Raw genomic sequence first — 17054 nt, 5'->3', positions numbered from 1 at the left:
TACATAAGACTCATCATCAGTGAAGCCCATATCAAAATATTTATTAAGCCAAACATGTTCAAAGTTGAGCATTGAGGATCCAAAATTCCAAAAGGTTTTGCAAAATACGGCTAAGTTAATCTATGCCTGGGATAAGAAATTCCTTAGTTTTTCGAAAAATTCAAAGTTTTGTTAACGGGAAATTTATATAAATGACCGCATTATTGATATTCATGCCAACACCGAAGTGTTGACTACTGGGCTGGTGATACCCTCGGGGACGAAACGTCCACCAGCAATGACATCGATCCAGTGGTGTAAATAGTTATCAAAGGCACAAGGATTATAATTCAGTACGCCAGACGCGCGTTTCGTCTACATAAGACTCACCAGTGACGCTCATAGCAAAATATTTATAAAGCCATACATGTACATGGTTGAAGAGAATTGAGGATCCAAAATTCGAATAAGTTTTGCCAAATACGGCTCAAGTAATCTATTCCTGGGATACAAAATTTCTAAGATTTTTGGAAAAATTCAAAGTTTTGTTAACAGGAAATTTATAAAAATGACCCCATTATTGATATTCATGTCAACACCGAAGTGCTGACTACATGGCTGGTGATACCCTCGGGGACGAAACGTCCAACCGCAGTGGCATAGACCCAATGGTGTTAATAGTTATCAAAGGTACCAGGATTATAATTTAGTACGCCAGACGCGCGTTTCGTCTACATAAGACTCATCAGTGACGCTCATATCAAAAAATTTATAACGCCAAACATGTACAAGGTTGAAGAGCATTGAGGATTCCAAATTCCAAAAAGTTGTGCCAAATACGGCTAAGGTAATCTATGCTGGGGATAAGAAATTCCTTAGTTTTTGGAAATAAATCAATGCTTTGTTAACAGGAAATTTATAAAAATGACCAAATTAATGAAATTTATGTCAACACCGAAGTGTTGACTACATGGCTGGTGATACCCTCGGGGCCGAAACGTCCACCAGCAGTGGCATCGACCCAATGGTGTAAATAGTTATCAAAGGTACTAGGATTATAATTAAGTACGCCAGACGCGCTTTTCGTCTACATAAGACTCATCAGTGAAGCTCATATTAAAATATTTGTAAAGCCAAACATGTACGAGGTTGAAGAGCATTGAGGATCCAAAATTCCAAAAAGTTTTGCCAAATACGGCTAAGGTAATCTATGCGTGGGATAAGAAATTCCTTAGTTTTACGAAAAATTAAAAGATTTGTTAACAGGTAATTTTTAAAAATGACCACAATATTGGTATTCATGTCAACACCGAAGTGTTGACTACTGGACTGGTGATACCCTCTGGGACGAAACGCCCATCAGCAATAAACAATACCCTTTGTCAGGAATGGTTGCTGCTACCTTAGCACTAGGTTAGTCGACTTACGGCAGGAATCAGAAGACGTTAAGATGCGGTTATCTGTTTGAATGGAGGCTGTGCACAAAGTACTAATTATTTGGCTTATAACGATCAACCATGATTTGAACAATCATCAAAAGATTTATTCTAAAATGTCTGACATTGTACACTACAATGAAAGTTGAACAATGCTTTTCTTTTGTACAAAAACACTTAATTTTGTTATAAAAATTTTGGTTAGACAAAACATTTTTTTTTCAAGTTTTGAAAAATCAGGGTGTTGCAATACTTTTTTTCATGTGTAGAGATAAAAAAACACACAGTAAGTCTGGTTTAATCTGTATATTAGCTAATTATAAAAGTAACCTAACAATTAAACTAGTTATGATCGTTTTGAGTTTAATTGTTCACTGTTCGACTGATACGACCATTGAGTGGGAAATAATATTATAAAAATTTGCTTTCACCTAGGTTATGCAGACTGATATCGGTTAGCAATTAGTTGTTCAATATTTTTATAGTTTTAAATGTCCTGTTTGCTTTATACACATATTTGCTTTGAATTATCTCATTCGAAATTTCAAAATCAACTCCATTAACGTCATTGAAAGAGAAGTTATATACAATACATACAATGTATTATATATTATTGTATTTATATCAACAAGATTATTGACATGATTAATTGATGATACACTACAGAAGCTGAAGATACGCGTTTAACAATTAAATGAGTAAATTTTGAAAGTAACAAAGCAAATTTTATAAGAGCTTGTTGTCAGTTGGGGAAGCACTTATTTTAATCTATAAAAGTGTTGATTTAATTAATATTCTTTGTTTTTGATAAATAAATCAATATCTTGAAATATGCATAGGTCAAGAAACATGTTTCAGACTATTACAAAATTAAAGTAAATATAATTTCTGATTTAAAAAAAAAGCAACAAATAAATGTTCACTTAAAAAAATAATTAGATTCTTTACTAGTTAAATCCTAAAACAATGTCAAAAACTATATCATTATTATAATATGATACTAAGCGCAATTAATGTATAAAAATATAAAATATAATAAATTCATTGTCAAAGAAAAGCACACAACACCGTGACAAAAAAGGCAAAACGAAGAACAAATTTAAAGTTCACAAAACACAAAAATTAAATCTCTCTAATGTAGAGGGGGATAGGACCCTTTCACGACTCCGGGCTTGGGTGGCATTAAGTTCGGGATTTCGGAATTGACCCTTCCGGAATCCAGGAATTCCTTTTTTTCGAATTTCGGGACCTCGGGATTTCGTGTTTTTAAGCCCGGGATTTCGGGATCTGGTGTTTTTAAGCCCTCCCTTAATGTAGGCCATACGTAATTCTATACTGTATTACACTATTTCCAGAAATCAACGCCACTTTGCTTATTTGAATATTATTCTTAAGAAATCGGATACGGGTCACGCAAATTACATAAAAATGATAGGGAATTTTGAAAAAAATGTCTGTTTTAATTTTAGTTTAAGTCATAGACAGGTTGCCGGGCAGAAAAGGAATATCTGCTAGTACTCTCAAATCGTATTTTCTTGTTAATTCGACCTGTTGATACTGTTTATAATGCTTTTTTGTCATTTTTTATTTATATGGATCTTGGCTGTATACCAGCTTTGATTATTTGTAATATCTTCAATTTTTCACTTATTCTTACAATAATTCTTTATTCCGTAAGCAAATATACAGCTCATAGGATTAAATACATACACAAATTATACAGTTTACATAAACATATACATATACAGCATTACTATATAGCGGAGTTTGGCATATAATTTACATTGGTAATAAAGGTACAAAACAAAAATCAAGTGTTACGAATTTTCTCTGCCTCGTACAGATATTTACCCAGATTATTTAATTCTTTAATATTTCTTACAGATAGTAATTGAACTAATTTGAAGGTAGATGGGTTTCTGTAATAATATATCTTAATATATTTACTTCTGACATTTACATATTTATCACACTCTAATATAAAATGATATTCGTCTTCGATGACTTTCTTATTACACATATTACAAACACGCTCATTTCTGGAAATATTAAAGTATCTTCCAGTTTCTACATTAAGTGAATGTGAATTTATTCTATATTTAGTTACATATGACTGATATAAACTGTTCAATGGTCGATTCAAATAAAATTGCAAAGTATGTCCATCATGTATATATTGATATAAATAACATTTTGAAGTGTTTTCAAAAAATGACAAGGCTTCGGCTATATAATTATCAACAATTCTTTTTTTAAATTCATGCAAAAATAGTTGACTATTTCCAACACTTTGTGCTAACCATATATCATTAAATCCATACCTGTTTAGTATGTCTCTTATTTTACAACTCCAATTGAGTTTATCATTCTGTTTGACAAAACTAGATTCGTACATATCTTCATAAATACTATTCAATATACAATTATTAGATTCTAATAGCTTCAACCAATAACGTACCATTCTTACATATCTATTAACATACAATGGTAAACGACCAAGTTCAAAATACACCATATGGCTCACAGTCGTTTTTCTCACTTTCAAAATTCTTTTTAAATGGCTGTCTATGAGAAAACCATGCAAAATATGAAAATAATTATGAAAGGTATTTTGGAGATTGTAGTGCATTTTGGGTTTTTTATAAAGTATTTGGTACATCTAAAAGACCTGTGGTTGAAAATTTACATTTTCCCTCAAATTCAGTAAATTATGGGTTATTCTATTTTTGGTCCTAAATTTGCTTAAAATGGTGTTAAAATCTATACATTTTTTGATTTGTTTAAAAAGTAATTCAAAATAAATATTTTTCATTTTTCTTTTTTAATCATAAAGTTAAGATGTTGTTCTAAAATATTATGCAAAAGGATTCTTCTATTCTCCCTCTGTATTTTCTGTATATTAATTTAAAAAAATGTTTTTTTATAAAAATTGAATAAAAACTTGTACTTTAGATGGTTATAAAACCTCAAAAGTCACTCATTTTTTAATAAAATTTTGTATAGTGTTATATTTTAATATACACTAAATGTATGTAATTGGAATTCAGTTGCAAAATAATAATAGCTGAGAAAAAAAAAAAGAGTGATAAGGTAAAAACAATCAACAGTTAATTATCTCCCCTTGTTCCCAAGGAAGGAACTCTTCATATTAGAGATAGATTAAGTATTAAATAACATTAGGAGGGAAACTACTTCAAACAACAAAGATGACAGAATGATGACAGGACAGTTTAACCAATGTGCATTTGATGAAAATTGTAAAGGGACAGAGTTGTTTTCACTAAAAGAATGTAACAAAGACACCATAAGTCATTTAAGATTTTTCAAATGTGGGACAGACATGAATATTCCAGAATCACTGCTTATTCTGAATCGTGCTGGGTTGGGTCTCAGACTTTCAAATGTGATTGACAAATATATATGCAACCAACACCGACAACAGTATGGACTGCAGTGGAAGAGAACGAAAAGAACTTGCTGCCATCCATTGCATGACATTGCAAAATCAGCTAAAGTGGCCAGAGGCATCAATCTCACGCAAAGCAGGGAAATTTGGCTCAAGTTAAACTTGAACATAGCAGTTGGTTCTGGTAAGAAAAATAATGATATTTTTATAAATATAAAAATGGCAAGATACTCGTCTTCCTTGGAATATATAAATAAATCCTGCTTATTGAAGATCCTGCCCCCCCCCCCCCCCCCCTTTCTCAAAAAAGAACAACATCAATTCATAACAAAAAAGACTGTACAGCGACAGGCCAACACTAACTCAGTAACTGATACAAATGGCAACTTTTATTGCTTGAATGTTTTATTTTTATAAACTCAATGCAATGTATATTTATCCCTACAATAACTAGTCCGAGATTACTTTGACGTCCAACGACTGTTTTGCCAGACAAGCTGGGGCCGGGGTCCCACGGCCCAAGCTTGTCTGGCAAAATAGCCGTTGGATGTCAGAGTAATCTCCACTATACAATAACATGTATATGACAAAATGGAATATTTATAGATTATTACATGGCAAAAGCCCTCGGTTTCGATATGGGAGTCTCGGGCTGATAATAGGGCCGATATGGAAAATGCCATGTAATAATCTATTTATCACATATTTAGCAATTGAAAATTAAACGAACTAAAGAGTAAACATTGAATAAAGAGTGTTTATTTGTTTATTTTATTTCTGTCATTTGTTTTTGTATATTCGTTCTTCATTCTTTATTTGTCACATTTTCAAGATTCCTCAATAATTTCCGTAACCACATCTGGTCCTTTCCGACAATGAACGAAGACTTATTGTTACTAGCAAAGACGTCATTATATAGAACGTCGCTCAAAAAATAAAAGAATTATTTATTTCGTTTGAACGCTGATATTTTTTTGTAAACAGCATAGGGTAATATTTAAACATTGAGTAAGTCTCACAGATTGTACATGACTCTTCAAACAGAAAATTGAGGGCTTTTGCACGAGAGGGCCAATATTGATTTTGCACGCGAGGGCAGATATGGCTCTCCCATTGGAATAGCATAGGAAGCCCATATTGGCCCTGGTTCAGGCCGGTTATTTGCCCCGGGCATCAATATGGCTAGGGCAATTATGTGGTTATTACATATGCAAAACTCTATGTATTTGTAACAAATATGTGATAAAGTTGAGTTATTGCCTCCTGACCTACATTTCTACACTTTTGTGTGTCCAACATAAGGACACACTAAGGGTTAAGCACTGTTTTAAGTCCAGATATGAGGTATTGTTGGTTACATGTATAAAAATTTCCATATTTGGTACATGTATATATTTATAAAATAATAAAATCATTTAAAAATTTTACATAAACATTTACATTGTACATGTGTAAATAAAGGGATATGGAGGAAATGTACATGGGACAATGTACATTTTGTATATATTGCATATAGAAAGAACAATGTATCCTTTTTATGCCTACATGATTATCACTTAAAACATTTAGAACAGCACTAAAGTGGCCCCTGTTAGGCAGTAAAAGAATGTACATGTACTGAAGAAAGGACATATTGTAGGCTACTGAATCAGAGATTTATAATATGGACTCTCTAGTAGATCATACTTACATGTTGTACCTTGACCTTTTCAGATTCATCATGATCATAAAAGTTAAGAAAGTTTTGTGCTATTTGTTATTTATGTACATGTATGTACTCTTAAATCAGTCTATTGTATGCAATCTTCACTAATATAATTATCAATTGAACTTTCATTAATAATATGAAAAACATCAAAGTGGTACATGAACAATATATGTTCCACATTATGTCTGTTGGTAATTTATAAATGCAACAATGTTCATTTTTTTTTATTTACAGGTGTCTGTCGCAGATGTATTGAGTCTCACAAGAATGAGTTACAGATAGGAACACATATGAAAGAAGAACTAAGAGGTACATCTAGCTGTAAAAATGATATAAATTGCATTATGACATTGACATTATCAATTGTTGTTACATGTCTACAAAGATGAATTTTCAGTTTGATGAATTAGTACCATAAGAACCATGTTTAAGTTTGGTTAAAAAATTTAAAAGTGATACATAGATCATGCAGAGTTTCAGATTTTTTTCAGCTAATCAGGTTATAGTTTTTGGTTTAAATCAAATTTAAGTCCCATTAAACTGGAAACTAAAGCACATCACAAAAATGAATACCATTAATGGAAAACTTTACTTTCAAATAGGTTTATACATTGTAACACCCCCTCAACACTGTTCTAGGGAGTATATAAATCATCCTGTCCTTTTGTCTGTTCATATGTCTAGAAAGCAGAATTTATCATTAGATATACTGATACTGATAATTCTTTACACACTCTGTACTTGAAGATAATACTGTGGGACTATCCAATATATTTCAAGGGAGTTAATGGAAATGACCAATATCAAGTTTAAAGTGTGACATTGCATCCTTATCTGAGTTAACTCACATTTGTAGTTTTTATTGATAACCATAATTAACATGATTGTAATTATATGTATATTGTGAATTTAGAATTACTAAAATCTATTTATATTTTTTTTTATAAATTTTAGAAATATGCAGTTTTCTTGAAAATGCAACAGACAGGATTGATACAGTTGAAAATGTAACTGGTACAATAGGTATTTATCAATATATATAAAAACATACATGTATTTACATGTTAATACAATATATGAATTCAAAACAACAAAACAAAAATAAACATGTGAATAATCAACTGATAAAATTATGATTGTATATGTGCCCTAGCTGCTTGAAATTCGGTTGTGTCAGACACTAAAAGCTACATTATGACCAAAAAGATATCTACTTCAAAAGTTTATTTTAAGGATTGCAACCGTTTAATGTGCATTGCTTGATAACATCAGCACAATAGATAGCAGACCTTTTGAAGACATGAAAAATCAAAAGTAAAAAAAAACTTTTTCTTGTCACATGTCATGTTATGTGTCATGTATGTTATGTCACATGTCATGAAATATGTCATGTCATATAACATGTCATAATGTTTTATGCCATGCCATAATATATCACTTATCATGTCATATTTCATGTCATATTATCCATGTGTGAATATCTCACAATTCTAGTTAAATTTAACTGTATGAAGGTTATTTTGAATAGCCCTAAAATAATAATTTTCATATTTCATGCTTCATTATCTAAAAAGGAGTGACATAGACATAGACATACAATGCATAATATTTAGAATAATATTTTTTTTAGAGCTTGTGACTGGAAATGGTGAAAATGAAGAAGACAACAATTCTGAAGCTTGTTCTGCAATAAGTAATACAGGTATGATTTTTAAATGGTGTTTTTTAAACATTTAACACACAATGTTATAATTTAAGCTTTATGAAGACTTTTGAGAAGGAAATAATTAATACCAATAGTTGTTGGGATGTGAACTTGGCAATTGCAAATCTATATTGATTTAGATTTGGCTTTTGATCATGCTAATGTATTGAACATTTCTGCCATTTTCAGTTTATCTTTATTAGTCCCCTACCAACAAAGTTTAAGTGGACTTTAGGGTTTGCACTCTGCCCGTCTGTCTGTCTGGCAAATCAGCTTTCCACACTTTTTTGTCATGCTTGATGGTCTCTTGTTTGAATTGTTTTACTCTGGTCACTGACTATGGGGTATGCACTTTGCTCATTATTGAAGACAATTACAACCAAAACCAAGGAGATAATACAAACTCAAAAAACCAAAAGAAATTAACAACAACAATAAAAAATAAGAAATAAGAAATAACATGAACTCCACTGAAAAACAGGAGTGAAATTAGGTGTTCCGGAAGGCTGTACAGTGACCTATGGTTGTTAATTTCTATGTCATTTTGAATCTTGTGAAGAGCTATCCCTTTGGCAATCACACCACATCTTCTTTTTTGAAGATATTGGTTAGAAATTTGGTATATTATAATTAATATAACTATTACAAGTAGGAGATCAGGTGCTAGTTTAGTTCCCTTCTGATGATTTTTTGCTGAGTTGTGGCCCTTGAACTTAGAAAAATCACATAAGTAATTTGTTTTCCGCCCTTTTTTCATCATGCTTGAAGGTAGACTTCACATTTGCCATATAGTTTAACCATGAAAAGTTATAGAAAAAGTTTGAATTGAGTTCCGGTCTGGTATTTTTTTTTGCAGAGTTATGGTCCTTGGACTTAAAAATTCACTCTGATGTTCTCAAATTGTTGGTTTTTCACATTTTGTTTTTTGATCTTTTTTAAAAACCAGCAGCCAGATTTATATATAACAAAAAACAATAAACAAAAAAATACAAATAAGAAACACATCAAGTCCATTAAACATAAATTGTGGAAATAAATCCATCAAACAATGATCATTGTGATGTCATATATAGCATTATTTATCAAAATCAGTATATTTTTTATTCTTTTTTACAGAATTTGCAGCTGATGGCAAACTTGAAGATATCATGATGGATACTGCAATGTCTATGGATTCAGGTATAATATCTGTTTACTAAAATTGCACTTTTTGTCTCTTTTTCATTTAAAAAAAACTATGCAATTTAGGTTTGTTTTTATTATACCCAACATACAAAGTTTTAGAGGGTAAATAGGAAGTACTCTGTCTATCTGTCCATATTTCATGTAAGCACAATACCTCAACAAAAGGATAGATACTGATGAAACTTTACACAGATGCAATAAACAATCTGAGGATGTCCATGAAGAAAATAATCCTGGTCAGAAATATTTCAAGGGAAATAATTAAACATACTTAGTTTAATATTGCAATATGTGGCAACATATCTCATATGTGCAACTCATCCATAATGGCTTAATTCATATTAACACATTTGCAGTACACTACCTGAGAATGTGCACGAAAAAAAAAATCCTGGTCTGAAATATTTAAGGGAGATAATTGAATGCACTTCTTTAAATATTGCAATATGTGGCAAGAGGTCTAAGTGTAACTTAAAAGCTTGATCAATTTTGATGAAACTTTACACAGTTAAATTATACAGCCTGGGAATGGGCATGAAGGAAATAAACTGTCTGAATTTTGTCAAGGGAGATAATTGAACTAATTTAGTTTATTAAATATGGGATGTAGGGATATCCTTCAGTGAGTTGATTCTCAGTTCTATGTTATACTCTCAGAATGCTAAATACTATTAACACTGGTGTGTGTACTCTTGTGACATTTGTTCTTGTCACTAGTCAAATTTTAACTCCATTTTGTCACCAATAAAAACATTCTGGCACTCGTACCACATCTTATTTATAATATATATATGTACTATAATTATACCCACGCTTTAAAAAATTGGGGATATACCTATGTCTGTCAGTCAGTCCATCCGTCCGTCCTTCCGTCCCATAAATATTTTTCATTGCATTTTTTTGAGGAACTACATTACAAGGATTTCTGAAATTTGGTTTCAAGGTTTATATGAGGGAGCTATACTTCATTTTCAGATGCATCACTCAACAACTTCCTGTTTACCGAAATTTTCTTCGCATTTTCTCAGGATGTACAATAATCACAGCTTTCTGAAGTTTTGTTTTGAGGTTTATATTTATAAGTGAGCTATACTGTGTGATGCATTTTAAGATTCATCACACAACAACTTCCTGTTTACCGAAGACTTATATATTTTAACACATAATAGCAAAGTTGTAAATTTTCGTCACAATTTTCTCAGGAAGTACAGATCACAGCTTTCTGAAATTTGGTTTCAAGGTTTATATGAGTGAGCTATACTGTGTGATGTGTTTTCAGATTCATCAATCAACAACTTCCTGTTTACTGAACACTTACATACATCTATTTTAACACATAATACCAAAGTTGTAAATTTTCGTCACATTTTTCTCAGGAACTCCAGATCACACCTTTCTGAAATTTATTATCAAGGTTTATATAAGGAAGCTATACCATGTGATGTGTGTTAAGATTCATCACTCAACAACTTCCTGTTTATCAAACACTTGCAAATTTTTACATATATACATGTAATAGCCAAGTTATAAATTTTCATTGCATTTTTCTCAGAAACTACATGTCAAGGCTTTCTGCAACTTGGTATCAAGGTTTAAATTAAAATTTTGCAAGCTTTACCCAGTGATAAGTTTTTAGATTCGACACTTAACAACTTCCTGTTTACCCTTTTCTTATAGCGGGGGTATCATTAGTGAGCATATGCATTAGCTCACAGATTCACTTCTTTATAAAGCTATGTTTAACCGTTATTACGTACACAGAAACGAAAACAAATCATTTTTCTATCCATCAAGGACCACAAAGAAGCAGCAAATTAAAGTAAAAATTGTACATATTAAACTTGACCTCAATTTTGTCATTAAAAATAATATACAAAAAAAATAACATGAACCAAATAATTGCTTGATAGCTATAGGTTCTTAATTATCCTATTTACATATTATTTAATAATAGTGCCTATTGCTTTTGAGGCCACTACATTCAAGTTCAAGGTTAATGTTGTGATAAATAAATGAACTGAAATTTGTATAGAAATGATTTTCAGATGCAATATATGTGTGAGAAATGAATTTCATAAAATCGTTTTATTTTTCAGAACCTGATTTGTTTTCATCACAGACAATATCACAGGCAACAGCAACATCAAGTTGGTCCAGAGATGAGAGGTCACAGAAAGAAATATTTAACTGGGCAATGGAAGTTATGTCTAATGGGCAGTACCCAACTCTTAAATCTCAAGCATCTATAAAATTTGAAGAGCTACAGTATTCTACTAAAATGTACTATATAAGGCAAGCACGTTCAGCATTTGAAATAGTGTGTGAAAACATTGCTCCATCCCAAGGTTTAGAACTGATGACACAAGTATGCCATAGCATGAAATTGAAGACCTCAGAATCAAAGCAAAAAGATGCATTAACTGAGACTATCATATCAGCTTACAACAAGGCAGAAGATCACACTACCAAAGTCCAGGTTTTGTCTTTGATTGTGGAAAAGTATTCAAAATCTGAACTGTTATCCTTCATTCAAGGATTGACTATATATAAAATTGATGCAGCAAGAAAATATGCAGCAACTCATGGACCAGGACAATATGTAACTCCACCAAAGATAACACGCATACGCTTGCCAAAACAGAAAATCCATCATTTCATTGAATTTATTTCTTCCCCATGCTACCTTCAAGTTGTTGGATTTGGATCAAGACATCTAAAACTGTCATCAGGCTTGGTTGTTAAAGTACCAAAAGTAATAAGAACCATGATTGCATCACGACTCATCAATGCTTATACCAACTACTGCAAGGAGAACTCCATCATTCCACCATGTAGAGCAACTCAGTTCAAGATCATAAAAGCTTGTGCTGCCTCACAATTAAAATCCCTACATGGACTAGACAACTACATTAGTGATGGCATGGATAGTATTGATACTTTAAAGAAAGTGGTATCAAATCTTGGCACAAATGGTATGATAACAAGTAAAGTAGATGATCTGAATGAAAGTTTAGACACCTTAAAATTACATCTAAAGAATGAATTTCAAAATCACCTGTCATCAGAAAGTGATTGCAATGAACATTGCATTCACTTAGCATTATCAGAAAAGGGTTGTGAACATGTGCACACAACAACATGTCAACCTTGCAGTAGGATGTACCAAATTAAAGATGAACTTCAAAACCTTATGACCTCAAATTTTCCAGACATTAACTCAAAAGAAAAAGAGGAATTTGAACATGACATCTCAGTATCAACAGAAAAAATTTGGGCATGGAGGGATCATTTAATCAGAACAGTGAATCAAGACTCCTGCAAAAAGGACCTACTTCAAAACCTACAATCACATGAAGTATTGATTATTGCTGATTGGGCCATGAAATATATTCCACAAACTTTCCGAGAAACTCAGAGTGAATGGTTTGGGAAACAAGGTATCAGTTGGCACATGATCTGTGCCCTTGTCAGAAAACAACAATCTGAAAATGATAGCAATGATGAAGATGATAAGAACTATGACATATATTCAATGGTACACATTGTAGAAGAACAAAAGCAGGGTTGGCACATAGTATCTCAGATTTTCAGTAGTGCATTTAAAATGCTGAAGTCCATTCATCCACACCTAAGAGATGTTTACATCAGGTCTGATAATGCTGGGTGTTACCATGCCTTACCATTGCTGTCTTATCTATGGAAATTTCGTAATGATTTGTCATTGAATGTAAAGCAATACAATTTCAGTGAAGCCCAGTCAGGCAAAGATCTATGTGACTCAAGGACAGGAACTTGTAGGCTTCATATGCTGAATTTCATAAATGAAGGTAATGACATCACCAATGGTATGGAGATGAAACAAGCTCTTGAAAGTCATGGAGGTATAAGAAATACATACATTTCCGTGGTGACAGTAGCATCTGAAACACAACCAGTTTTGTATGGACAGATAAAGAACCTACAGATTTCAAAATTCAATAATTTCAGCTTTGAAGATGAAGGCATGATAGCATACAAGGCTTATGGTATTGAAGGTGAACTTGTAAAAGCAACAGATATGACAAGAATATCCAACAAGTTGATGATATTTGATACTAATTTGGTAAGAATTTATTGCTCAATTTATAATACATTTGAAAATTAATATAATTAAAAGAATTGAAAATAAAGGGATATGGAGTATAAATGTACATGGGACAAAATCACACAATACATAGAAAAATGCAAATTGTCAATGAACAGGGCTTATATTCATGTTTTTCAACTTGACAATTGCTAGAGGGTCTTTTAAAATGAATGAGCAACAGTAATTACAAAAATACTGATCATGATTCTACCACTTTTTGCCATGCTTACTCTATACATGTACAATGTATGCGATGATAATGTCACCAGTTCATATAAAAGATTAAAAAAATATATTTCTAAAAGCATGCTTCATTAATGGAGTAAGACCATATACATAATATACATAACTTATGTTGGTAATGAAAAATGTAAAATAACGATAATATACCTACACACATGTAGGATGTTGAAATTTAAGAGTTATGCACTGTTAATGATTTTGTTCAGTTTGATGGTCTAGTACAGAGATGAGTGTTTCATCTAAGGACAACTTTAAAATGAATTGCAAAAATCAATTAAAAGGGATGTATTATATTTTCTTAGTGTTATCAAAAAAAGAATACTCTTAAAGTTCTCATCATGATGTAAAAATTACTTATAGCATGTTAATATTTTTTACAGACAATTGGAGATCCAAAACAACCAGAAGAAAAACCAGCTTCCAAAAAAGCTATTAAGCAGAATTCTACTTTCCCATGCTTTGAACCAGATTGCCTTTTAGTATTCAAGAAAGAAGACCAATTAATAACACACATTTCCATTGGTAAACATGTATTTGACAATGAAAAAATTGATAATATTTCCGATACATGTAAAAGGCTATGGTATTCTAATTGTCAGGATATTAGATTTTTAAATAAAGCTTTGATGTCTACTGTTGGGTCAGAACAAATGCAAGTTCAAACTAATAACAATTACAGTCAGGCTCCTGGTTATGCATTGAAAAAGAGGAAAAAGGCAGTCAGATTTTCACCCAAAGTGAAGGAGTATTTGATTGTGTTATTCAATGTTGGGGAAGAGTCGGGGAAAAAACCTAGTCCATATACAGTTTCCAAACAAATGAGAAATGAGACAGATTTGCAAGGAGATAGAATATTCTCACCATCTGAGTGGCTTTCCCATCAGCAAATTAGAAGTTTCTTTGGAAACCTGTGCATGAAAAAACAGACAGTGGACAAATCTAAAGATAAATCTGTCAAGCTTGTCAAAATTGAAGATAACCAAGAAGATGACGAAGACCTTCAAAATGTTCTTAGCAGTTTAGAGGCAAATGAACACAATACTATTTTGTCTGATATTGTTTCTGTATTGACTGTTTAGGTTATTGATCATACATGTACCTTTGAAATTGTTTTCATCATCATTGACCTGTTAATTGAGAATTATTTTAACAATTGATATGAGATATATTACATTGAAATTTAAGTAGACTCTTAGAAGTTAGACTGTTCGAAAAAAAAATAATTTTGGAAGAGTTATGGAACTTTGGCCATACTATATTAATTATAATACAACCATGACACCTTGATTCTTATCAATTATGACAATAGTAATGAATACCTCTAAATATCATACATGTATATTTATGCATCCAAAGATAAACATAAGATACTAGATTGTACATCAATTTAAAAAGTTGTTTTAAATAAGTGAGTACAGTTTGATACATTAATCTTTTCTAGTTTTGTATTATGATATAAGGTTCAAAGAAAAAAAAAGAGTTTAAAACTTCCAAAAATATAATGACAAGTCTTCATAACATACTGATAATTTTATTGTAAAATGAACATTATTAATTGATACTGATTAATTTAATGTTTTACTCTCTTGTGTAACTTTATTACCCTTTATATAAATTTGACGATTTTTTTACACCTGTTTTTTCACCTCGTCCATTGATCAATGCAGATGATCCATCACAACTTTGGATCTAAATGTTCAGCATGTCAGACATTTATCAGACTATCTGCAAGTGTGTACTGTACTCACACAAATAATTGATTTTGTAATTGTAATTTTATCAACAGCAATAAAATGTGTTGCAAACGTCTTTTTTTTTTTACCATTCAGATACACACTTTATGTCCGCAAAACTTTGATTTTTTTAATATGTTAAATTTAAAAAAGAATTTTTTTGGTCAATATTTTATAAAGCTGACTTCAATTTAATCATATAACACTTTGTTAAGACTTAATAACCTTTCAGAGTCTGTCAGAAAGGCAAAAAAAAATATTACCTTGGCCAGTTCAAGCCTCCCCTTATGTTTAGCTAAGCTTCTCATTATTTTTCCATTAACTAAATCTTTTTAACTTAAAAGTACCTTCTTTTAAACATGTTTGAGTTTGGAATCTGTTTAATTCAGCTCTTAATTTAAAATGCATTATTTTTTAGGTATAACAGAATTTTCACTATGTATTGTCAAAATGCCTAAAAAAGGGGGGGGGGCTTTTGCTGATATCATAATTTCTCTAAAATTAATTTGCAACAAAATTCCATTCATTACAGTTTAAATCTTTGGAAAAGGAATGCTTATGAAAAAAAAATAGATCATTTAAAGCGTTTTTTGGGACACAGTGCCTGTTTTTGTGTTTTTAGCTAAAAAAGTCATATTTGTAAACAATTATGCATTTTCCTCGCCTCTCTTTTTTCTTTATACTATTATGTTTTATGAAATTGTGCTACTTATACTTCATAAACATGCTTTGGGTGTTATAAATGTATTTAAACTTCCAGAAGTGTTATTGTATTTTTTTTAATTAAAGAAATCAATGAAATAGGTGCATTTGATGAAGTGGATCTGTTAATGAGCTTGGTAAAATCCATTGTCCATCCCGTTACCATGGTAACCATTGACCTAGGGACATCAAACTATCATGACTTTCATATGAGGTCAACTTGATCATTTAAGCAAAGTTTCATCAAAATCTAACAACCTTGCATGGATAGCCATCTGCATGGTTTTCTCATAGACAGCCATTTTAAAAGTAATACAAATGAAGCGTTTCTATATCAGCTCCTTTATGGAAACCCCATATTTCACAACCGTAATTCACAATACTTGTTACATATGTATCAAAAAGGGACATCAAAGTCTCAGTGTTATAACAATCATCATAAATCTTACTCAATAAACAAAATGTAGCCTTTCTACCCTGTTCAGATAGTGTTTTCTGTGTTACAGTAAAAGTACCGTTATAGTTTAATAACAAACCAAGATATACAAACTGATCACACATTTCTATCATTTTACCATTCAAATACCATTTTTCGTTCTATTTCAGTACACCTTTGTTACGAAAAACAACTATTTTGGTTTTTCTTAAATTAATATCAAGACCATTCTTGTATGAACTATCATATACAGTGACTATCATTTTTTGTAAATCAGAAATACTTTCGCTGAAGAGAACTGTATCATCAGCATACATAAAAAGATAAAGATTTAACAATTTTACTTCATATGGTTCTATTCCTTGTTTAATTAACTCAATTTCTATGTCATTTAC

General features: G+C 31.3%; 1 protein-coding gene across 1 annotated transcript; it reads left to right on the top strand.

Moving 5' to 3' along the window:
- The first annotated feature begins 4333 nt into the window (after positions 1 to 4333).
- LOC134705825 (uncharacterized) lies at positions 4334 to 14867 on the top strand. Its single transcript, XM_063564541.1, has 7 exons — positions 4334 to 5005; positions 6764 to 6838; positions 7484 to 7552; positions 8160 to 8231; positions 9351 to 9413; positions 11516 to 13521; positions 14169 to 14867. The coding sequence occupies exons 1-7, from the start codon at positions 4630 to 4632 to the stop codon at positions 14865 to 14867; spliced, it is 3360 nt and encodes a 1119-aa protein (XP_063420611.1). The 5' UTR covers positions 4334 to 4629.
- Positions 14868 to 17054: the final 2187 nt, after the last annotated feature.

The sequence above is a fragment of the Mytilus trossulus genome, chromosome 2, assembly GCF_036588685.1.
Source record: "Mytilus trossulus isolate FHL-02 chromosome 2, PNRI_Mtr1.1.1.hap1, whole genome shotgun sequence".
NCBI classification, from domain to species: Eukaryota; Metazoa; Mollusca; class Bivalvia; order Mytilida; family Mytilidae; genus Mytilus; species Mytilus trossulus.
The sequence above is the reverse complement of the archived record's forward strand: the minus strand, read 5'-3'. Positions and strand labels throughout refer to the sequence as shown.